This window comes from Salminus brasiliensis, chromosome 19, assembly GCF_030463535.1.
Source record: "Salminus brasiliensis chromosome 19, fSalBra1.hap2, whole genome shotgun sequence".
NCBI lineage: Eukaryota > Metazoa > Chordata > Actinopteri > Characiformes > Bryconidae > Salminus > Salminus brasiliensis.
This window is the reverse complement of record NC_132896.1, coordinates 16,864,957-16,891,013: the sequence shown is the minus strand read 5'-3', so window position 1 is coordinate 16,891,013 and position 26,057 is coordinate 16,864,957. Positions and strand designations below refer to the sequence as shown.

Genomic DNA, 26,057 nt, shown 5'->3' with positions numbered 1-26,057 from the left:
AACTGTAGCTAAATAAAAAAACCTTTCTCTGTCAGCCTGAAGGTGGCAGGCTAGCTTACAATCAGGATTAGGCTTGTAGGGCAAAGTGTTCAACAATTTATCAGGAGTAATAAATTCAAAAATGCAGGTAGGTAAAGCAGCTACAGGCAAGACGTGTCCCAAAGACATTTGTTACTTTTGCGTTTGCATTTTATGATTTATGATTTACACTGCGAAGAATATGTGGTGTTCCTGCTTCCTGTAACCATTCCATCAGCTTAAGGGGCAGCTTAATGTAGAGCTCAATCCCTACATAATATTCAAGACTATTTAGCCCTTAGATTCTGGGGAAAGTTCCTGTCAAGAAAACAGATTTCAAAACACACTATGTTTTATTATATAGAACTTTAATCACAGATCTCACAAAAATATCTTACCATTAGTCAAGCGAGAGCGGTGTACATGTATATTCATACAGTATATAAATATATTCAGAATATCTACAGGAATAAAAAAAAAAAAAAAAAAAAAACAGAGAAAAAAAGAGAACAATGGAGATAGAGACTCCCACCTCAAAGGCCCATTAGGTGTGAGCATATAAAAGAGCCTGAATTACTACGTATCCACAACACCAGCATACAATTCCACTGCTGTGGGAGTTATAATATTGCAAAGAAATATGACTCAAATAAGAACAAGCATAGATCTGAATAAACAGTGGTAAGCAAAAGTTTGGGCATCCCTGTTTAAATGATGTGAAAGTGAAAAGTACAAATCCTCAAAAGAACAATACTGCAGAATTGTTGTTTATTGTCTTAATTGAAAAAAATAAAGTTTACGACACATTTTACATTTTACCGATATGGATAAAATTGTGCTCTAAAATTAGCAAGGAAATGTAACTTGTTTCAACTTCATCAACAAAGTCATTTAAACAAGAGGGGTCCACACTTATGCATACAGCTGTATATCTTTAAACAGAGGTGGTAATATGGTGGCAATTAAGGCAGTCGTGTACTGATCTAGTTCGTATACATATGCAAGGCACCCGAAAAATCAAGACACTCTTTACTATGTATCAAACAGGGCCCAGTTTCCCAATCTTAGTGTGAATGTCACTGTGTTCAGTGTAATGCTTCCGTTACTGTTTAGGAATCATCGTTGTGCCAAGGCGCTTTCAGGAGACACGGCCCAGAATCGCAGGATGGACTCTTTACTATTCATCAAACAGGGCCCAGTTTCCCAATCTGAGTGTGAACATCACCTTAACACACTACTCGAGAGATGCTCAAGCTACTGTTTAAGAATCATTGTTGAGCCAAGGCGCTTTCCGGAAACGCGGCCCAGAATAGTAGGCAGTTCTAACAACAGTCATTGCCAACACCCAGCAGCTATGAAGGCAGGGGGTACACATAAAATCCTAAAAGAGAAAATAAAAGCAGAAAATAAATGTACAATCAGAGAGGCCAAGTACACAAGACTTTGGTATGGTCCCATCCCATGTAGTGTCAGAACTGTAAATTATAAGCATCCACAACTTGTCAAGCTATCAAAATGGTCATTATGTAGGTCAGTCCTGATCACGACACAAGGATAACAAATCAAAAAATCCTCCAAAAATACCCATGACCAATGCTTAATGGTAATCTTGAATAAAAACTGAAGATGTCTTCGGAATAGTGTCCATGTGCTTAGAAGCAGCTTCAGTGAAACAGTCCAACAGGGTTTTTCCAACACCACCAGGTGATTACAACATCGTCCTCCAGACAATAGAGGACAATGCCAAATTGAATGCAATCTCATTTCGGTTCAATTTAAACATGGACAGTGATTGTCATACTTTCCTGATTTGCCCCTTGTGCCTTTTGCATGTGCAGTTCACTCGTTGTGAAGAACACAGAAGAAAACAAAAAAACGTTCAAATAGTCTGTGATCATATGTGTGCCATCATTAAGCAGTCGAGGGAGATCACAGTCATTTCAATCAGTGTTGATTTGTGTTGTGCTGTGTGCACTAGACCCTATACCAGGCTGCCAGGCCAGGACACCACAGTGAGCGTGACTTTGTTTTTCTGCAGCTTCAGCATGGGTATCAGCGAAGAGTTGTTCATTCCCACTGTTGTGGCTCCGTTCACAGCCACGATTTCATCACCGCACCTGCAGGGAGGCAGAAAAGATCCTCAGGAAGTGTAGCATTTCCTCAAAGAAGAGAAGCTACAAGTGAAACCCAGTATCTCTGTTCAACATTTCTTTGGATTCTTTGGAAAACTAAAAGAATATGAGCATTTTTATTAACTATCCTCAAATAATTTAAGACAGATGGCTTACTTGAGACGCCCATCAAAGTGGGCAGGAGTTCCAGGCACTATGGTTTTGATGAAGAAAGGCTGCTGGCCACGGCTCTCTTCATATCCCCCAACTATACTGAAGCCCCAACTCTCATTGTTGGTCTTCAACAGCACAATGTCACGACACCAGTGCATGTGGCTTGTAAATAAGAAAATATATATGTATTTAGGTTAGGTTGCGGTCAAAAGAAGAACTCATCATTTATAAACGGTCACTTATAAAGAGAAGGAAAGAAAGGGTCACAAGGTGTTATTCAGAGTAATTCCATCAATCATGAAATGTTCACACATCGTAAAGGGCAGCATTTTTGACCATCAGGGACCCAAGCCTTGATTTTGTGATATTTCAGAAAGACACTGACCTTAACAAGTCAATATATGCTTTATATATTTAGTTTTGAGGTTGGATTCGGGAAAGGGCTGCATTCCTTTTAGTCTAGAATACACATTATACACATAAATTATACACTGACACCTTATTATAATATACTATATGAATAGTAAAGTAATACAAAACAGTTTAGCATGAATTTATATGCTAAACGTATTATAAGGAAGCTTGCAAAAGCCCTGGAGTTTCATCGCATTCCCTACCCAAAAAGGGCCTGATATTTATCTGGCTAGCTAGATCACAAAAACTAAAGTTGCACACAAATGAAGATGAAGATGTTCACAAATCTACAAATTCAAATGCTCTAAAACACAGAAAGGTGGAATGTTTAACTTGTAAACTGTAAAATACTATTGTTAACACAGTGATGCTAAGATACAGATTTGTGTACAGTGTGAGGATTTGGAAAATGTTTTATGTTTTAGTGACATTTATTTAGAAGTAGGCAGAAATGGAGCACTTTCAACACCTGCTACAATTTAGCAATTTTGAGTATTTATGGAAGTTGAAAATGACGATGGTCATTTTTCCGAAGTGCCGCAGAAGCAACATCACCGGTCAACCAATGCACCTGGAGGGAAGCGCAGCGTACCCGGCTTCAACGCACCAGCCTGTTGACGCCAGTGACAGCCAGCACTGCAACGAAGCGGTGTGGGGGGAGAGCGCCATCTACCCACCTTAGAGAGAGCAAAGCCAATTGTGCGCTCTCTGGGCCTTGTGACGATGATAATAAGCGTTTAAAGACTCAAAAACAACCAGGAGGGAAGATCACAGTACATGATACTGTGGTGTAAAATTCCATCCCCTCACCTGGGCAGACCCAACCAGCGGGTCCACAGCGGGGACCAGTTAATGTCGTCCTCTCTGGGGTTCTCTAGTGTGTCCATCTCCTCTTTGTTGGCGGCATCTCCATCGTCCTCTTCCTCTTCAGTGATAGTCCGGATGACACGCAGCGCCACTGTGTTCTGAGCTGTCTGGGTCTTCAGTGCAGACACTGCCTCATTATAGGTCAGCTGGGTCAGGTCAACACCATTGATGCTTAGCAACACATCACCTAAGACAACATACACATCCGTTACCATGGCTGCTGATATATACAAAGTGGACCAAGAGCCAAATAGACAGAGACTCAGGATGTTGAACCTGGTTTGATGGTGCCATCTCTGTGGAGGCAGCCCACAGGCTGCACGCTGGTGATGTACACAGGCAAGCGACTGCGGCAGTCCCTCCCTCCTGCAATTGTGATGCCCAGCGAGTGACGTGGCTCTTTCTTCAGACTCACAGTTTTCTCCTGGCTGGAGAATCCACCAGGAGGATCCTAAACACAGGCAACATATGCATCATATATTTTCATTTATCCTTTACTTCGACAAAAAAAAACAAAGACGTCACTGATTATGGATTGCCGGGACAATATCAGTGCCACAAATCAGTGTCACCGTTAGGCTGACAGCTCTCAGCCACTCAAAAATATCCAACCAAGTGCAGCTCTGTAGTCAACAGCTGCCCACTGGTGAAGGGCTAGGTAGGGACAGGGGTTTCTGATAAAGTGGCCATTAAGCGCATGTTAAAACAAAAAGTGAAAAGTGAAAGCTACAGAAATGTGTCTGACTCCTGTGGTGAAAACATTTGTAAAAACAAACGCTCCCTGTTCCAGATCCTGCTGCAAACGGAGCGCAGTGATAATGTGAAGACCCTGACACTCTGCCATCATAACTCATGGCTAGTGGCAAAAGCCACAGCTTCCACTATCTTCTCCCACTGCCCCTAGAGGGGGGTGGGGAGGGCTCTTCCTCCCCAGCAGGGGGGCGTTCCCTCCCAACAAGACTAAAGGCTTCAACTCCCCAGGCGAAAGCTAACTGTCACCAGCTTTGATCCTTGGCCACAAACAAACACTGCATCAGCAGAGGTAAAGAGAGAGAGGCAGAGAGAGAAAGACAGAGAGAAAGCAGCACCCTGGGCCTTTTGATCAAGAGAGAGGTCCAGAGATAGAGACAGCCTGCTTTAATCTCACCGTGACCAGCCTGCATCTGCTGCCTCAGGCTTTCACCTCGCAGAACCAGTGAGGAAGTGACACGGAAGCAGGGTGTGATGGATGGCAGTGTGAAGAGTGGTTTCACGGACACAGAGGTAACACACGCGCTGCCACATGGCAACAGTGGAGCTTAAAGAAATATTTCTGTTTTTTTTTGTTTTGTTTTTGTATACAACCTTTAACTGCTGCTTCTGTACCGCCCTGTTTATTATCACGGACAATAACGTCAATACATTTCCCTGTACTGAAAAAAGTACTTAAAAGCTGACTTCAAACTGACTTAGCAAAAAAAGGGCTAGGATGAGACACTGGCACTTGAGACCTTGAGACCTTGTGAAAGAGACGCGGCAGACCAAAAAAAAAGCCTGGAAATATCAGAACATTCCTTCAATAATAAAACTGACAGACGATCAGAGCTTGGGTTCATGGCCTTAAGCTGGAGCCACTGCTTGTTCTTTACCTTCATGAATGTGGAGCGCCGTCTGAAGTACTGAGCATCATGGACTCTTCTGGCCCCTCTGCTCTGCACATCACCTCCCTCATCATCCGAGTCCAGCTGTCTCATCACCACAAAGTTCACACGTACTTCACTCGCCTGCTCATACACAACAAAATTCAATCAATGCCTACAACTACAAATGCAGTCTACTGAAAAGAAAAAAAGATCTTGCAAAAACAAGATGCACCAGTCCAGGCCAGTAATTAAAAACAATTTTATTTCATTTAATTTATATATATTTATATTTTTTTAAATTATGAATTAACATTTTTTTATGGCCCACGCCAGCATCAAGATCTTACACTTTCACTTTTTCTACAAACCATATAAAGGATAAACAAAATTTTATGTCCAAATGTTTGTGGACACTCCTTCTAAGGAATACATTGCACCTATTGCTGAGACAGATGTGCAAATGAACACACAGCTTGTAGAGAAGTACTGACAATAGAATAGGACTCAGCAGATGAACATTAACCTTTTGGCACCATTCTTAATGCCTTATATGCCAGGTGTGGGCTACAGGGGTTTAAGGCTCCCCAGCTGTGCAGCATTGGAAATGTGTTCCATCTAGAACTTATGGAATGAGTTGGGCAGTTGAGGATGAGGTGCAGTGGTGATCATCCAATCCAATGGTGAATGCAATCAAATCCTTAAAGCAATTCCCCAAAATTTAGTAGGCCTTTCCTGGACAGTAGAGACATTTACTCTAACAAAAGCAGAACCCCCCCCTTTTTTAATATCCTTGATTTTGAAAATATAAAAAAAACAAAACAATGAATAAGCATGTGGAATGTGGAATTTCTGTTTACTTTTCATAACTTGTCACTTTCACAAACCATTTTATGCAATAGCTCTTGCTGCTTCCCGCTTCCAGTACCTGTATGATCTGAGCAGCGCTCTCCGGCGTGCCGTGTCTCAGGTCGTGGCCATTGATGGCCAGCACTTTGTCATTGTTGCGCAGTTTGCCGTCCTTGGCTGCCAGCCCTCCTGCTAGCAGGTCCAAGATGAAGACTCCGGGCTCTTCGGATTTGCGGATGAGTTTGATCCCCAGAGGCTCGGAGCGATCGCGTTTCACCAGAGTCACCTGGATGACCGTGCCCGGGTTGTGGAGGTTGTGAGCTGGGTGAGCTGGAGGAGAGGTGGAAGGGTGCGGGTGGTGTTCGGGCCGTGGTTTGAAACCCTTCTCCTGCATGACCGTGAGCCTGAGTACGCTACACGGCCGTCGCAGCACAGCAATGGCGTGAGTGTGGGGGACAGAAGACAGGCTGACATCATTCACCTGCGAAGACAAGTCAATTTTATATGATCAGTTTAAACCTGCCTCATACATTAGGCAGTCCTTTTGCCAATGATAACATAGTCCAAGGTCTTCCTTTGTCACGTTGATTTATTGGTTTAGGGCAGTCTAATAGCATGGCTTTTTTTTCCTTAAGTCTGCGTAATGCTGTAGTATTAACTCTGCATTACTTTGCCAGTAATGTAACTGGCAGGCAGAAACCTGTCACAAGTGGAGTCAGTGTTGCGTTATGATCTACCACTGTGGAAATTGCTACCTACAGTATGTCCATTATCTCCATTCTCTCCCTGGGAAGAGAACAGTATCTGGACATCTTAAAACAATTTGTGCTCATGTACTGCAAAGCAAGCATTCCTGGGCAAGGCTTAGAAAAGCCCTATACTGAAAATCAATCCACTGACGAAGTAGCCGGGGGTGGGGGAGACAGCGTTTCAAGAAATGAGAAATCTAATCTTCACTACCTCCAATAGATCTCCTTACTGACTCTCACAATAGTCAAAGAGCTCCACTTGGGTTACAGCTCATCCTCAGGCAGCCTGTTGGACAAACGAGAGCTAAAGGCCTTCATTCATTCACGCTGCCTGGGATTCCTGAGCTGAATGTGGAGCCAGTCGTGTTAGTTCAGTTTTCTCTGGCACTGCATTCCAGGACTAACAGGGGCAGAAATCCTAGGAGAGCTCTGGATTGTGGGAAGGAGAGGACAACATTGCAGAGCAAAAATAAACTTCACAGAAATGAAAGTTTAACCCGATTTCCCAAGAAAAGCAAGTACAAACACAGCCTTCATAATTAATGATTGATCTATGTCCAGTACATTACACAGGCCAGTACTGAGCGGTTAAGTAAGGATGGAGACCAAAGGTGAAACGTGGTGTCCCACAGCACAGGGACACACTTTCTCCTGAGTCTAAAATAAGAAAACCTTCACAGAATTTCTTCCACTGACATTTTGTCTCAGTTTACATAACCAAAGCTGATCAATACAGCACACAATGAGGAATAACCTAGCAATGTCAAGACAGTACCAAACCACAGAAAGCCAATACGGCTTGACATTCAGCATGAGTCACTGTATAACTACATTTGCAATGGGTCACCTGGAATAGCAAAGTCCTACATGTTATGAAGGCTTTCAAAGAAATGTGGAAAATATTTGCCCAAAGGAAAATCTGAATGGAGTCGTTCACCACTACACTGAACAGCACAATAGGACTCTAGACCAGAATGTAATTTCCAGTGTGGAAAAAGCCAAGATGAGAACAGTTAAAGTCATGCTAAATACAAAATTCATTTTTTGACCTCGTAGGTTTACGTTAATCATATGATCCATCATTCATGAGTCCCCTGACCGTAGGGACAGCACTGCTCTTCTGCTGACTGAGCTGTGCTGAATTACACTGTACAGATCAATGTAAACAGAATCTTGAAATGCACTGTGCTGTATTTCTTCTAAGGTTATCACACGTTTACTGTTGTGAGACTCTCACTTTCATTACATACTGTACACGTACAATACTGCTGCTCCTCTCACCAATAATAACGGAGATTACACACCCTCCTACTATTCAGTGCAATATATGTACATATCTACCCATTCTGCCCTGTTCTATTGGGGTACTGTGTCTGTTTATGTGCAGTTTTATGCATTGCTACTGTTACACTGCAGTTTCCCTCTGTATCAGTAAAGTACTTCTCTTCACTATAAAGCACAGGTCTTCATAGAATATCATTTAAAATATACAAGTCTTGTTCTCAAAATGCAATGACTTTTGCCTGCCTCTAAAGTGTGTCCTGTTTTATTTGGCTACATCACCAAGCAGCAGTAGGTGGGAGAAATTGATATTAACCAACAATATCACATTTAAGCTCCCTTTCCCTCCACCCAACATATCACTGTGGAAACACCCATCTTACACAAAGAACCTCCTGAATACTGCCAATATGAAAGGAGCTATCTTCAGATTTCAGAACTTTAAACATATAGTTCTCGCTCGCACATGCACACGCACACACACACACGCGCACACACACACACACACACACACACACACACACATGGATGGAAAAGGGGCAGTGGGCTACTGAATGAACCAAACTATTTTTTTTTCTTTTCAGATTCACTGTCTCGTCAGTCATTGCTGAAGCCAGTCTCCTGTTTGCATGGCAAACCCAATGCCAACCAGGGGAGGTTTCACAACATGCAGTAAAGGCATGCCCTTTGTCCTGGGTCATGGCTGGAATTCAAACACACCAACATTTGGGTGTGTACACTCACAACAGATGATGAGGTAGAAGAGAGAGAGATGCTATTGGTATGGTTTGCAGAGAACACACAGTGATAAAATCTGCAGTGAACTGAGCTTAATGTCTTCTAAACAGACACTGATTATATGATGAGCTTTAATGCGTCTCACCTCTAGAATGTGGTCTCCTGGGGCCAGCTTGGCGTCGCGGGCGGCAACGGAGTCACGCACGATCTCCTGGATGACGATGCTCCCAAGGGGCGTGTCCTTCCCCCCCACTATGCGCAAACCCAAATCTTCCTCTGGCTCCTCTCGGAACAGCTCCACAACGTTCGCCTCGGCCACAAGACTGGACCTGAGGGGGGCTTCTGGGAAAGAGGAGAGCATACATTATTTTTGCTATTTCTGCTAAAAACAGACAAATTAAGCCTCAAGCAGAGCTAATAAGCTGCCATTAAATGATGAGTCAGTTTTTTTATTACGGTTTCCAAGCAGTCGCTCAACAACAGACAACTATGATGTCATAATTGCTAACATCATGAGGCGGTTGCCAGACAATTCTGTGATGAATAATTGTGTGGCCATGAATACAGATGGCAGATATCACAAGGTTTGTGACTACTAGCAGACACAATTTTAATCCAGTCAATGTAAAGGTGTAGACATGTCCACAGGGAGCAGACGGTGGAAATGTGATGACTGTTGCCTATAATTGCACAGCCTACAGCAGTATGATATCACGGAGATTTCCCTCCATCACTTAAGGAATGGCCTCATCAAAAGGCACCAACTTTTGTTTTGTTTTCCAGCCAAGAGTAAACACAGCTGCAAATCCATTTCCTCTGCTTTTCACCGACGACTTTTGTAAACTCTTCACACCTTTTCCTCTAAACTGACACAGAGCAGCAAGCCGTGCGACATTCTTCCAAAACACACTGCTTCCCAAACCACCAATGACCCCCTTAATGTATTTTCTGTAAACAAAGGAAAATCCCCTACAATACACATGTTTAAGACGTTTAAAGGTGGCCGATATCAGTGTATTTGACTTATTTAGTGTGATAACTTACAGCACAATATGCTTTCCTGAGCATCTTGTGGATATTGTTACCATTAGTAACATTGAACAGCTGCATGTTTCAGAGAGTAATTAATCTGGTTTTAATAGATTCAGTGCCACGCTAGAAGTAAGTGTTTTTGCTAGTGTATTGTGAAAACACATTTTTGCCATATCGCCCACACCTAAGAAGACGTCTTAAATTATGCCAAAACTCCCCAAGAAAGACTATGGAATTCAGCCAACCTAAACGTAGTTTGGGAAAACACCGAATGAGACATGTTTACCATCCTCTCCCTCCTCGAAGGCGGGGTTGACCAGGCCGGGCTCCGGAGGCCCACGGGGATTGAATGCGCGTGTGAGTGCTGGATTGGATTTTGTGTCTGACTCTCCCTCCGTCTTAATTCCCTTTAGCTCATTCCAGCAGGGCCTCTTCCTCTTCTCTGCCTCCTCTCTGAGACGCCTGAACGCAGGGCATCTGGGAAGGAGGGAGTGATAGAGAAACAACAAAGAGAAGACACAAACAAGAAGGGTGGGGAGTGAGTGTGAGAAAAACAGACATAGTGGAGAGAGAGAGTGTGTGTGAGGGAGAGAGAAAGAGAGATTGAATGTCAGAAAAACAGAAAGAGAGAATAGACAGAGAGAGGGAGAGGGGGGAGAGAGAGTTAACAGAGAGCAGAGAGCCAGGAAGAGGGGAACTGGAGCGGAGGGAAGCAGTTAGCAGGCACGCTTCATTACTCAGTGGTCTGCTGTTAATTAACCTACAAGACATTCATTACAGGATGGCAGCACAAGTAACTAAAAATAACCTACAATAAATCTGCCTGGTGCTTTAGATGCTTCGTATCCAGGAGTCAGAGAAAAAAAAAATATATATATAAAAAAAATCAATGCTCAATTTCAGCTGGAAGGAGCTACATGCTAACGTGCTAGCACATGTCAGCATTTGTTTTAACAGGCCTTGCCTCTCTGGAGGGTGAGGTGTGAGGAAGGCTTGCTAGGGCTTAACAGGCATACAGTGAGAAAGAGAGAGGGAGAGAAGGGTGAGGGGATGAGGAGAGAGGAGCTATGCAGATGAGGACGGCTCTTCTGCTGCATTGCAGAGAGGCTGAGGGGACAGGTCAGTCCAGAGCAGAATCAGGTCTGACCGAGTCAACGCCCTCCTCCTCCTCCCCCACTCTGAACACTCCCTACTTCGCGGTGTTTACACTGAGCCTCTCTAGCCCACGTGAATTACCAGCCAAACAACCTTTAGACCTCAGCATTACATCACAGCTGACAGCTCAGATGATAAGCAGAAAGTCAACCTGTGTGAGGGAGATGAACGCTGGGGCACTAGAAGGTGGTTCTATCTACCTCCAGTGATAATCCACATGCAGCACACGTGATTCCACAAAGAGGATACGGCGAGTTTAGATCCAATGTTTGCTACACAGAGCCTTATGCATTGAAATTTTCCGAATGGTTGAATAATATGACCTCCTCTACACTGAATTTACATAGAAGGCATTCTATGCCCAATGACTCTTATTTGTAATGCACAATGAGATTGACTGAAAGGGGACTTAAACCCCAGTCTGCTGTGTGGAGAGCAGTAACGGTACCCGCTACATGCCCAAAAATCACTTTCCTTACATACCCCTATGTTAAGCATAATCTGCAATATAAGACATGTCACAGTGCTCAGTCATATGACTGCTAATTTACTCCATGACTCGAAAAGGCACATAGTTCTTACCAAAGTCAAGCCCTCACATTTGTGAGCTGCTCTATTCACTGTTCATTAATCCAACTAAGCTTAGTCAAATCTCTCTGCTCCCACCAGGCACGGATAAACCTCATTCCACACATGCCTGAGCAGCATATTCCCAATCAATGTTTCCCTATTAAAAAAATGAATTTACTGTGTTTAGTTTCTTTTCTGTTTCTTTGTACACTGCCAAAACAGGGGTAAGTGTAATTAGATTTTCTCAATTTGAATTCAAGCAGTACCCCATTAGCAGCATACTCTCATCATGCCCTGGGTGAGCTAAAATTGTTTACATCAATTTCTATGCCTTCAACCTGTATGACTGCAAACTCCTGCACTTGTTCTTGGATCTGCACACTTAACAATAAAACTTTATGATTAAACCTAATGAAAAGCTTACATTTCCATATAGAAGTATCAAGTGACTTCTGCATGTAGACTAACACTCAGGAAAATGCACCAGTTTTATATGTAAGCCAATAATACTTGCATATTGCCCATACTGTATACTCTACAGCTGGTGTGGTTATGTAACCAGTAATACCACATATGATATATGTAATCAATGTAATCTCACTTATGATACATAGAATTCCTAGAACCCGGTGCACCGTTTGTATTCTCATGATATAATATGCACGTTTTCTTTGTTTCTATGTGGGTTACTAGTAAATTGAATGTTTGTGGGATCAAAGGAAGGCCATAGATCAGCAACTCCTCACACTCTGAGTCTAGGTCTTATCTTCTTTTTTTCTTCCAAAGCCTAGCTAGCTGATAGAAGCTACAGTGAATCATTGTTCAGGTTGCCTTGAGATTGCGGGCTAGCTCATCTCAAAGAGACCAGGTGTGAGAAGGCTCTCTTGGCCAAATATGGGTTTCCTGCCCGGTCATTAATTACGCTTATATGTTAACACTCTTGTTTATTAATATCACGGCTATGTTTAACCAATGAATTGTAAGTTCTCTGTTCACTGTTAACCAATGAAATTTAATGTAATGCATGTAAACACCCCATCTGGGACTTCAGAGATCTCTGGGTACTTTCTAAGAGCGTCTTCCTGGCTGAGAATTTATCAATAAATAAAAAAGATTTTGAGTAAACCTGAGTCCTAGTGCTCAGAGTGTGTGATAGTCAGAGTGTGTGACAGTGAATAGTTATATAATAGTTATATCTGGAGTTACTCAAATATATCCAATGTTGGGATCAGGTCATTATCCCCATATTGGTGCATTGAAGCAATTCCCATATTATTGCATCCCTAGTATTAGTTTGCCACCCACATCCTCTGTTCCTCCCTTAGTAGTCAATACCAGCTGCACTGACTTTGAGTACTTTAATAACTTTAGGTACTTAAGAATGAACACATTCAACATTAAATACTAAAGAAACCCAGTGTGGTGCACTCGTGTTTGACCAATGCACCGACCTGTTGTGCAGGTGAGGCTGCAGCTCGCAGCGCTGCATGCTCTGCTGGCATTCGCTGTGGAAGGGACAGAACACGGTCAGCTTGTCCAGGAGGTTACGGACCAGCAAGCTGGAGGCACGGCACTGCTGCAGCTGAAGCCGCTGCCGATCCACAGGGCAGAAGTCCTGGTCTCGCAGGAAGCTGCTGAGGCACTGGTAGCAGTACGTGTGGCCGCACGGCGTGTCCATGGGCTGCAGCAGGGGCTGCAGGCAGATGTGGCACACCAGCTCATCGTCCACATCGTCTTGATACTCATATAAATGGCTATCCTGGCCCTCGTGGCCCTGGCCGCAGTCCTTACACACCCGTGCCCATGTCAGGCCGGCCGCTGGCGCCAGCGTCTTCTGCTCCATCATGTTTGTCGACTTGCTGCGTGCTGGAGATGTCTGCGTTTGTCCTCTGCTCGACCCCCACTGCTTATCCAGCCGTCATTAGACGTAAACGTTTTGTCAAGAAGAGCTATTTCAGTCCAGTGAAGAAAGAGACATCCGTTCCCTTGGTCTTCTCATCTCGCATTTCTGCTGGAAAAGAGAACAAAGAAGAAAAAAATATGAGTGTAAAAAAATAGTACTGGTGGGGGTTCATTCTTTTTTTGGCTTGTGCTGGGCTGGCTATACAGGAAATGACACAAATCCACTTCACAGCAACAAAGCAACAATATGCTGGGGGGAGAGAGAGCAGCAGCTGTATCCTGCGCACAAGTTTCCTCTGTAGCCCGGTTCCTGGCTTGGACGAGTGTCGCTGCTCACTTCATTAAAGAGGTTAAGCTCTATGAAATGATTTGTGAGCAACAGTCAAAACTCACCTAACGAGAGGGAACAAAGGCACAGCTTTAGGTGAAAACGAGAACCCGGGAGTGAACTGTGCCAAAAAATTCCAGCCATCTCGCTAATGAGCCCCTCGTGGCCAATCAACAGTAGGCTCCTTCCCTCTGCGAAGGTCCTAATCGCTACTAATTCCACCTACAATAAAAAGATTATGCAGCAAAACTCCCCTAAACAGTCACTCTTATCGCACATCCAGTGAGCTTAAGAATGTGGAGTAAATAAAAACTTGAGACAAAATGTTACCAGAGGTCTAAATCAAAGCATACACTCAAAGAAAAAAGGCCTCTACATGGTACTGAAAAGGGGCACTTTGACTTGTAATGACTGCAAACCCTTCTTGCTGCCATACTGAACTACTTTTAAAATGTCCTACATAGTACCACCTACAGAATGCTTCCCACTGATCCAAAAACCCAGTAAAGCATCAAAATGTTTTTTTTGAGATCCGATGGTTCTACATAGAATCACTGTCTCGAAGAACCTTCTAGTAAGAATGTACTAGAAGGTTGTAAAAATTAGTAAATGAATAGTCAATCAATTCATCCATCTTCCCATCTGCTTCTTCCTGGTTAGTGTTGCGGTCGGTCCGGAGCCTACCCGGAGTCACTGGGTGCAAGGCAGGAATACCCCCTGGACAGGGCACCAGTCCATCGCACACACACCAAGTACATCTTGCATTTACTGCTTATAAATCAAAGATATGAACTTACAAAACTCAAGCCTAACTACTCAGGAACCTCCATTCACAACAACCTGACAAACCACATGACAAACCACCGCTCCTTCAACTTTAAACAAAAACTGCATGCCCGGTAAACAAATCCCATTTGCCGTTCATTTCTGCCACCCACCTCAGATGCTGACAGCAGAGACGGTAGACTCCCAGCAGCCTCTGCATGCAAAAGAGAAATTCAAACTCAACAGCTGTGCTGGCTGCCTCCAGCCTGACTGAAACTATACTCCTTCATCTCCACTGGCGTGTGTGTACAAGTGTGTGTGTGTGTGTGTATACGTATGCACACACAAGGACACACACAGCCAGAGAGAACCGTGTGACTAAGCTAGGAGAGAGATCAGTGAAGTGAAGAGAGGTGTTCAGTGTCTGGCCATACGGGCTCAGGAGGAGGAGTTGAAGCAGCAGTTTGTGTGTATATATATATGTGTGTGTGTGTGTGTGTGTGTGTGTGCGCGCACAAGAGGAAGGGAGAAGGGGGAGTTTATGTGCTGATGGCGCACAAGTGCAGGCAGCGCATTCCAAGAGGCCGTCACCACCACTGACCAATAACACCGCTCTCTGGGAGCGTGCTGGTGTGTCAGAGACAGAGATATGTAAATACGCTGTCGGAGGTCAAGCAGGACAGTCTTTTTTGTCTGTGTCCCTTGTTTTTTTTTTCCGACACTTTGAACATTGCAACGGACAAGGTCAGGAGACATTCCTGAAAACAAATTGTAACCATACAAAATTCTGGAAAAATAGACAGATATATTTACAACCCATTCAAGTTTCGGAAAAGTCAAATCACACATACGTTTCACAGCAGATCCCCTGAATAAGGTTATGTAAGAGATATGCTATGGACTATGTCTTTACTACTAAGTTTCTACAAACACACTATGCTTGGACACCCTAGACCACAAATTTACAGCAGCAAAATTATTGCAAAAAACAATATTATTACTAAGTATTCAAATTCAGTTATTAAGTACCACTTTGCATACAGCCTGGTCTTAAAAATAGATTAATACAAACTCAGATGAACAAAAACACACAACAAATTCAACACCGTCACTATTTATTTAAGAATAGTTAAGTACACCCCATGAATCAATAGCTTGTAAAACCACCTTTAGCAGCTATAACTTGACTTTACCTGTCTCTTACATTGTTCTGGAGGAATTTTGGCTCACTGTTCTTTACAACATATCTTGAGGTTTGTATGCATTTGTTTATGCATAGCTCTCTTAAGGTCCTGCCACAGCATTTCAACTGATTCATTTAAGGTTTGGACTTTGATTGGCCCATTGATAGATTGTTCTCTATTCTGTTTGTGTGCTTGGGATCATTGTCCTGTTGCATGGCCCAATTTCAGCCAAGCTTTAGCTGTTGGATAGATGATCTCACATTTTACTATAGAATACTTTGCTATACAGAGAAGTTCATGGTTAACTTAATGACAGCAAAGTGCCCAGGTCTTCGTCTGTCCAAAGGACATTGTTCCAGAGGTCCTGTGGTTTGTTCAGATGCAACCTTTCAAACTTAAGACGTGCTGCCATGTTCTTTTTATAAAGAAGAGACTTTATCATGGCAATTCTTCCAAACAACCCATACATGTTCTTGGTCTTTTTTCTAATTGTACTGTCATGAATTTAAACATTTAACATGCTAACAGAGTCCTGTGGATTCAGAGATGTTGCTTTTGGGCTTTTTTCAGTATCTCTTAGCACTGCATGGTCTGACCTTGGACTAAATTTGCTGGGACGTCCACACCTGAAAAGATTGGCAACCATGTTAAATGTTTTCCACTTAATTGTAAATAATATTTCTTACTTTAGAATGATGCTTTTAGATTGTTTAGAAATGGCCTTATAACTGTTCCTAGATTGATGGACATCTTGCTTCCCTAAGATCATTGCTTATGTCCTTCCTCCCTGGCATTGTTTAAACACATACCTGAATGCTCCAGACCAGCAAACTACCCAAACTTCTGCTTTTATAGAGGTTTTTATAGAGGTATAGCTGATGATCAGCTAATCAATGGCATTTGATTAGCAACACCCGGCTGCTATTTACCCTTTTAATTCCAAAGGTTTTTTCTTACTACAGACTATATGTGCCAATATAAAAATAGAATGTGCAGTATATTCCAAATCTAATATAATTACCATATACTTACCAAATGGGCTAGCTTTTAATATTACTTAATTTATTAAGATAAACAAAACCTTCTAACCTGGTATGTTGACAGTCTTCTTCTGGACAAGCTTGTCCATTTTAAACTCTGGCAGAGAGTTCCTCATGTACAGCTGTTTCATTTCCATGAACTCCAGAGTTCATCATTAGACTGAAAATCTGTGTTATCTTTTCAGGTTGTGTTCAATATTTTATATATATGTTTCATATTTTGAACAAAACACAATAGGCAGTTTGTAGACTGCTGCATATTCATATGTTTTTGTCTGAAATCAAGCATGTTAAAACAGTGTTGGTCCCCCACTTTCTGTGGCAGCAGCCTTTACTGTTCTCAGAAAGCTTTACACTAAATACTGGAATATTGCTCAGATAATTTAATTCTACTTAACCACAAGAGCATTACTGAGGACAGGTACTGATGCTGTATGATCAGTTCTGGAATGACAACCTCCATTACTCATCCTACAGGTACTCAATCACTCTAAGGGATGCAATTCCACTGTTCCTCATCCCAAAGCTGGGGGCTTTATACCCTCTAGGCGATGTTTGACATTGTTCACGGTGACCTTGTGCTCACATACGACTGCTCCAGAGTATTCCATTATAATGGTAATGCTTTTCTATGAGGAAGACATGTGTCAGCAGTGGGTGCATATGAAAGTAGCATATCATGCAGAACACTTTTTTCTTCCTTCTACTCTAAAGCTTCTACTTCCACATCTCAACTATAAAGGCCTATACCCTATGTACTGGATGTACAGTGTGTACCGCTGGTGCCTCTGCTTATAAGAGGTGGTAGCAGTGACCCTGGTTAAGATGGATGGGACTGCTCTTGGGAACAGCTAATAAAGAGGAGAGGGTGTTTAGAGCTGCACCAGTGGCCCTTCTTGACTAATGCAGCATTTTATGATACAGTGGCTCTCAAGGATACACTCCGGTCAAGCCTTGCACTCACCAAATGCTGATCAATAAGGACAAAAAATAATGTTGGTACTTCAATACTGTTAATGTAAGGGATTCTGACCATTTCCTCAAGGTACACTGTTATTTGAGTACATTTGCGTATAGATTACTATAGAAATGTTATTACTTTGCATCCATTATCACTAATTCTGAACAAATGAAATAAACCACTGCGACCTGGAACAATGGAACATATTAAGTGTATAAAATGACTTTAAGAATGTATCATTCAAAAGCAAGTAAGCTGTCTTCAAGAAAACACAACGATATAGATAATGGGACAAAATGGTATTACTCTGTAGCTTTACAAGCATGATCCACAGCACAACCCATTCATTTAGGCTGAAGGGACATTTTTGTAGATCAAAATGTGAGGGAAAACTACCAGGAAACTAAAACTTGAATACAAATTTTGATACCAGCGCATCTTTAGCAATCAATCCACCTCATTATATATACACACAACTTTCCATGTACACAATGGCCTCTTTATTTTTCTGTATTCAGGCCTGGTGAGATCAATGGACACGGTCTATTCTCTAAACCAACAGTCAATACAGACTAGCTTTCCAATTTGAAGGGGAGGTGGTGTAAGCTAATAATTCAACAACACTGCTGTCCACCACCTATAGAGTAAATAGTAAATCAACGTAAATGAGAGTACCCAGTTTGAAACGCTCTCCCCAGTCTGACTGCCCTGAAGACCATGAATCACTCTCCCCACCACACCCTTATACAATGAATACGTGGGCAGCGCTACAGCAGCTGTGGCTGCGTTTGGTTCAAACGTGCGCCGCTGAGTTCACCTAGAACAAGTGCGCCATGGCTACCTTTCATGATTGTGAAAGAAGGGCAGGAAGACTATAAACTATGGGTGGCAAAATTAACACACCATGATGCTTGAAGATATTCTGAGAATACATGATCTGCATGTGTCGCAAAAAAAGGCTATAAACAACAGCACACCAGGCTAGCATCCAGTCTATCTTATCAATAACTATACACTGGCTGTTGTTTACGGACTCATTAGAACCTAGTCCATTACACAGTCCAAATATAAAAATGTCTTTCATTATAAGCCTACACTCTTAAAAATAAGGGTGCCACAAATGGTTCTTTGATGCCATAAAAGAATCATGTTTGGGCAGAAGTGAAGGTACTTTAAGCCTTTAAAAGGTTCTTCACACTCACACATCTCTATTACAAACATGGTTCTTAATGGATCCAAAAGTAGGTAATAAAGACAAATGTAAAAATGTAAAACAATTGTATTTTATTCCAAATACAATACCTAGAGCGTTAATTTTTTGGAAGTACTGACCATACTTAAAATGTACGAAAAGCATACTGTAGCATTATTTATAATAATAAGACATTTCATCATGCTGCCCATCCCTATACTGTAAGTATTCTTCAAGGGTTCTTTAGTAAAGGCAATGTTTCTAATTAGAACCATGACAACTCAAAGAACGATGATAAAAGTACTAAATAGAGACCTATGCTGCCTATTTTTAAAACCCTAGAGTGTGTGTGAGTGAAATGAGATTCAGGGACTAAAATATAGCAAACATCAACTTGCCTAGTTTGTACGGTATTTTTAATCTAGACAAACCTATTATCACCTGCAGACTTATTATTATTATTATTACTACTATTATTATTATTATTATTGTACTCTTTTTGGTTTGGGAGTGAACACAGAATCGGTCACTCTCTTTCATAACATAACAAAAAACTTAACTTTCAGCTAAATAAAAATTTTAAAGCTTTAAAATCTGCAAACCTTGCAATACATGTTCATCAAACATGGGCTTATCTCAGTCTCAGAAACAAAAAACTGAAAAAAGTAACTGAGGTTCACAAAGCAGGGGAAGGCTACCAAAAGACAGCCAAGCTTTTTCAAGCGTTGCTCTACAGAAAGCGAAATGTTAATAAGAAACTAGCTTTCAGGGAAATTGTGGAGGTCAAGATGAGATCTGACCAAGAAGACTGAGAAGACTAAGAAAACTTCGGAGTGAACTGCTCATGTGCTTGGAAGACAGGAAAATCAAAACTCTGATATTACTGGCAAGAACTTGCAGGAAGGAAATGGTGGTGCACCATTTCATTATGCAGTGCTGCTTGCACATATAATCGAGGAATAGTCATAAGAAGTGAAACTTACCTGCAACTTCATCACAAAATGTAATGTCTGAAGCATGTTACAAACCAGATGGGTTTTGGTAGCAAGTGCTGTGAACAGATTTAGTAAAAAATATATATTTAATAATAACAATTAATAAATAAAATCTGGCCATAATCAGCAAAGATCCATTAAGAGAGAAAAGAAAGTTTTAAACCATCTCTTAAAAGGCTGAAACTGTGAAGATGATAAGCTTCTACAACAGTACAGTGATCCAAAACATACCTCAAAATCGACCTGAAGAGACACAAATTGAAGCTTCTGGAATGGCCCTCACAGGCTACAAGAAATTTAAGACTTTTAGCTGTTCCGAAGTGCAAGCTGAGATTTCTGCCAAAGGGGGTGTTACTAGGCAGTGTCTCTGTAAGGTGTACAAACCTCTGCACAGCCTATATTAATGACTAAAACTTATGTTATGAAAAAATAGCTCTGCATATATTCTGATTTGCAAAAATATTATATTTTATGTTTAATCAGCTACAGAGGCTGTTTACTATTAAAAGAAAAGACCAAAAGTGTACTGTGGCAGAGTCGCTCGCTGTCTTCAAACGCTGACTGAAAGACCCATCTCTTTCAAGAGTACTGAAAGACAGCGAGCGACTCTGCCACATTGTGGTATCCATACTGGCTTTTGTAGTTTGTTGCACATAAGCTTAGAGGTTTCTTTTGGATCCTAGTCTAAACAAACTAGCTGACTAACAGCGAACTAGCTGAGAAAACAGCGAAGCACTCTGGATAAGAGCGTCTGCTAAATCCCTTAAATGCAAATGTGGCCAACTGCCCCTTTTTCGCATACAACTGTACATTCTGCACAGACAGCATTTTACACTGTTAACACTGAAGGGCTGTTCATGTTTGGTTGATTGTAATCTAGAAATCTAATGACTGTATGTATGTAGTGAATTAGCTGGTAATGTTTGTAATGGCCTGTAATGTTTGTTTCACGCATTTTGTAATTACCTTAGATTAGAAAAATTGTGCAAATGGAAAAGTAAGCTAAAGTAAATGGAGTGGTGAAGTAAAAATATTGTGTGGTAAGTAAAAGATTGCAGTTTTTTTAAATGATCACAATATTTGATTGTCAGTTAGCAGCCAGAGGCTAAATGAAGTGACCACAAGCAGTGATCTACAATAAAGTTCCTGTGAACAGCAATTTTTAGACCATCCCAGACCAACAACCTAATACAGACAGCTGAGGAGCACAATTTAAACACAGGGTCATATCTGGGGGAAAAATGGTTTCAGTTACAGCGGCTGTGACCAAAAAAAATAATAATTTAAAATTCCACCCCGTAAGCAGGAAAATTAGCAGTTAAAAACATTGAACTGCAGGTGGAACAAGATCAACCCCTATAATACGCAACACATAACAACGAGCTAGACACAGAAAGTAAAACAAAAAAACAAAACAAAACAAAAAAAAACAGCAGCAAAGTGGTGCCTGAAAATGATATTTCACTAAATATGTACAGTATAATATTATCAATGCTTAAGCACTTGCTAAATACAACAGGTTGGAGATTATTGACAGATGGCATGTATTAGAAGTGACGTGGGCCCCTACTCTCCATGTCATTGACCTGACACTTGAGTGTGGGGTTATAAATGATTTATTAGTGTCAGCCTACAGAAGCTGCTAGAGTCCCAACATAGTAAAACTGTTTCTCCAAAACTCTTTAACAGAGTTATTTTATTCGGGCAGCGTCTCATTTTCGTCAATTAGCGCCATATTAGTCCGACCAACACAAAGACCTCAGACACCTGAATTCAGCACGCTGTGTACCTGCCCACCGTCCACAAACGCCCCCCTCGGTGGCTCTAAACCTGACCAAAGTCTTTTCTGACCAAACTGAAGGACTATCCTGAGTCTTCTCTCTGAATTTATATCATCTATATTAAAAGGATTTGGTGGGTTTTGGTGAGTAGCGAGAGCCACCGCTCAACCAGCAAACACCGAAACCAGCCTTACCTGCGAGGGCTTTCCGGAAGTGGCTAATAGCCTTCAACAAAGCGCAGGAGAGGTGAAGTGAAAAAAGGTCTTCTAATAAGTTAGGAGTAACTTAAATCCGAAAACAACGACATATTAAGATGCTACAGCTCAATCTGACACCTGTGTACGTTTTTTCCTCAGTGTGTTCTTTTTAACGCGCGAAATATTATCAGTTTCGGTGAGCGAAGCCCACGGGCGCTGACGTCGTGGAGGAAACGTGTGCAGGTAGGGACTAGTGATGAAAAGTTCGAATCAGCTCAGAACCGACTCTTTTGAACGGCCATTTTCAACGAACAAAACGATTCTGTGATTCAAATGGATTTTTGTTCTCATCCATGCAGGCCACAGTATAATTAATCTGAATGGAGGCTCGGACTGCACAAGCACAAAGCAGACAGAGGGGATGAGGTACATTGTACAGAGGGAGATTTTTATAATCTATCTGTCTATCTGTCTGTCTGTCTGTCTATCTTTCCGTCTGTCTGTCCGTCTACCTATTTATCTCAGTCTGTCTGTCTGTCCGTCTATCGATTTATCTCAGTCTGTCTGTCGGTCTGTCTGTTTGTCTATCTATCTATCTATCTATCTATCTATCTATCTATCTATCTGTCTATCTATCTATCTATCAGTCTGTCTGTCTATCTGTCTGTCTGTCTGTCTGTCTGTATATATATATCTGCCCATCTGTCAATATGGAATCTGTGTATGAGCATAGTACTGTACAGGATTTCATAATTTATTGGATGTAATATTTCATAAAGAAACAGGCCTGACTTCTACATAGACTGAGGCACACATGCATGTTCTGAGCTGTGTTTTTCTACTTTTGATTATTTGCATTTGCAAACAGTGTTGTATGTATCAGGCGACTATTGACAAAAATGCAAAAATGAAATTATTGTTTACATTTCGAGTTGCAGTGTTCTGACCTAAGGTGAGGTTGAGGAGAATTTCCGAATACATACACACCCACACACACACGGGTTCAATGGTCTTTTCTCCTGGTTTGTGAGTCTAATGCTTTATATGTGATTGTAATTTAATTAGCAACAGAACATTGCCTTTAACTGCCCGCTATTTGCAGCTTGCTTCTCTTCTTTGCTAACGATAGGATACAAACATGAATGATACTGGTACTTGTTCAGAATGGTACTGGTACTGGATTCTGGTACTTGTTCACCATGGTATTTGATAACTTGATGGCCGGATAGGGCTGGTTAAGGCATTCGAAAGGAAAGTAACAATGTTTTCCCAGAACTGGTTGACTGGTGTGCAGTGCCACTTGGCGTGGATATGGTTATCTACAGTGTTTGTGGTGCAGTATGTACATATTACTATGAATCCCATTATAAACATCTTGTATGTGGTGTAATGTGCTCTATGGATGCGTTTTAGGTTAGTACTGCTGGGTATGTGGTGATTATTCTTACATAACTCAGTCCATAAATCTGTGTTAGGTTAAGTCTTCTGCCCATTGTCTGGTTGGAAGAGTAATTCTGAGTCATCTGATACAGCTTATTTTATTTTTGAATAATAGTTTTAGTGGTTGATATGGTTGATCATTTTTCATTTTACATGATTGTATTTACCAACATTTCATTTGCATCTAAATATATAAACTTAATCTTATTTTTTATCAAAGCTTTATTGTTTTCAGCATTATCTGTGTGCCTATCTTTACATATGATGTATTAATTAAAAATAAAAATGTTTTGTATATTGTTGTAATTGTAATTTAAATGTAAATATTTTATGATATGCGTGTGTCCCTTAATTTGACACCCCGTCACACCAACTTGTTTTGTCTATAAATATTCTCCCTTCAAGTCATGTCGTATTTATGAGATAAGTGCACATGAACGCCACCACAAACTCGTATTTAAGAGTAAGAAACTCTTTCAGAGTTGGGAGCATGTCAATAGAAAAACTGTATACACTGGTTATGTGCTGTTTACCAGCACTGCAGTCTGTTTGCAATGGTTAACTCTTATCCACACGTGAAAAAAACAAACAAGTACATGCCACTGATACTTTTTACTACATACAAATATCGCTCACAAGATGGACTTGAAGGCAGCAATATAGTACTGCTGCTTTAAATGACATCACAAAGAGGAAGTGACATCATTTGAGCCTTTGGAGCAGCAGTGATAAACACTGGACATTCTTTTACTTTGTTTATTTGTTTCTTTGTTATGTTAGACAGGCTCTGGCAAGCTCAACCTAACAACCCAGTCATGCAAAATACATAAAGCTAAAAGAAAATCAAAATTATATTTTGAATTGATTTGCATGTGTGCCATAAAGAACGTTGACTCCCATATGGCTCCCATGTCTAAATAAAACTAATAAAATTAAAAAGTAGTTTTTGCTTGAGATGGGAAATGTTTTTGGGAGGATGGGAAGTCTTGCATGAGATAATCATCTCCAAAGTATCCAGACCAAAATACAAAAAAAAGTCAGTCTTCATAATTACTTTTTTTGTGCATAGTCAAACAAAGTACACCTCATGCAGGTTTTTTCAACCAATAATGAGTTAAATCAACAGATTTACAATAAAGGTTTAGGCTGTGAACAACAACTGCATGACAAGATCCATCACAAAATACAGACCCTTACTCTGTGGAAGTTACTTCAAACACACACACAGACACATACAAACTCACGCAACACACAATTAGAGTAATAAGCAAGTTCAATGGTCAAGTGTCTTAACTGTCTTTTCTCTGCGAGTTTGTGTGTGTAATTGTTTTATGAGTCAATCATTTAATTGCCAAATTAATTGCAATGAGCTTTACTGCATCTTCTTCATCGTGTCTCTTATAATGGGAAACAATCCTAACTTGACCGTGTCCTTAAACAGAACATCAAATAATAAATCTTTCAGATGTTTCGATGAATACTTCTCTGTAATTCCCGTTCTTTCTTTGAAGTGAGTGTAAGAAAGCTCTCTAAATGATGCCCAATAAAGTAATAAGACATTGCTTGGGTCTCTGCCAGTTGAAAGGCCTTTGACACTCAAGCAGTGTCAGCTTCCAACCCCCTGCAGGATGCAAGGGAAGTCCCCCCAGCACCCAGCCTCATAAAACCACTCTGTTCAGGCTTGTTCCATTGTGATTTATACTCCTGTGGCCAAGCACAGAAGATGACATTTGCTGATTAAATAAATCATGTTCAAGTTTTTTTTTTTCCTCTTTTAGTTTAGTTGTCAGTAACAATAACAGTATGTCTTTGTAGAGGGTGCATGTGGATGCCACCACCAGTTGAAAAAGACTCCCAATACTTATAAAATGTCCATTAATATCTCTTTTTGTTAATAATGTGATGTGCCTTTGGTGTGCAAAGTGTACCCCATAGAAACATCAGGAATATGGAGTTGCAAACCCAATATCAGACTCTAATTCTGTGGTCTGTTTTTTTCTAATTTAATTTTTTTTTATCTAATTACTAATGTCTTGTGATAAATAAGTATTTATACATATTTAAAACTCCTCTTCCCCGTGTTCATTCTGTTAAACCCACCACCCACCTTGAAATTGCTTAACCATCCAACCACTATAGATTCCAAGCAAAAATACAATTACAGGAGAAAGGAAACACATTCTTAGCTTTTAATGTTAGATAGTTAATGTAATCTAATTTAATGATCTTATTTATATCATTCTGGAACATTTGTGTCGATCCAAACATCCTGATATATTGACATAAAAAATAAAATGATAGGATAAAAACACAAAAATGGAAAGGATTTGACAGCATGCTTCAAACGTACCAGAAATCTGTAAAATGTCTATGTATTTAATTCAGTTTTTGTGTGCTTTGTACTTTGAGTCTATTTAAATGATGATACTTCTACTCTAGTATATTTATTAGGACACCATTTTTTAATGCAGATTAAGTTTCTAATTTTTTCCCATTCTTTTAAAGGTTAGCTTCAGTTCCTGTGGTTATAGATGCTAAGTGTAAAATAAGTTAGACTGCAGTTCTATAGAGAACCACATTTCTGGTCCCTTTAGAACCATATTCGAAAGTATTAACGAGATTCATTAATTAAAAAGATTTGTATGTGTGAAGAACCTTCTAAAGGCCCTAAAACCCTTTTCATGATGTAAAAGTT

General features: G+C 40.9%; 1 protein-coding gene across 6 annotated transcripts; it reads right to left on the bottom strand.

The window, feature by feature from the left end:
- Window positions 1-365: 365 nt before the first annotated feature.
- Window positions 366-22,148, bottom strand: lnx2b (ligand of numb-protein X 2b). Of its 6 annotated transcripts, none has more exons than XM_072663533.1 (10): window positions 21,920-22,148; window positions 13,029-13,588; window positions 10,139-10,329; window positions 8,966-9,162; window positions 6,132-6,533; window positions 5,213-5,347; window positions 3,861-4,035; window positions 3,528-3,771; window positions 2,307-2,465; window positions 366-2,135 (listed from the first exon to the last, which is right to left on the bottom strand). In XM_072663533.1, the coding sequence occupies exons 2-10, from the start codon at window positions 13,421-13,423 to the stop codon at window positions 2,000-2,002; spliced, it is 2,034 nt and encodes a 677-aa protein (XP_072519634.1). In that variant the 5' UTR covers window positions 13,424-13,588; window positions 21,920-22,148; the 3' UTR covers window positions 366-1,999. The 6 variants fall into 6 exon arrangements, with proteins under 6 accessions (XP_072519634.1, XP_072519633.1, XP_072519632.1 ...); XM_072663532.1 differs by lacking the exon at window positions 21,920-22,148 and adding an exon at window positions 14,746-15,004; XM_072663531.1 differs by lacking the exon at window positions 21,920-22,148 and adding an exon at window positions 14,746-15,004 and having other exon boundaries at window positions 13,029-13,585.
- Window positions 22,149-26,057: the final 3,909 nt, after the last annotated feature.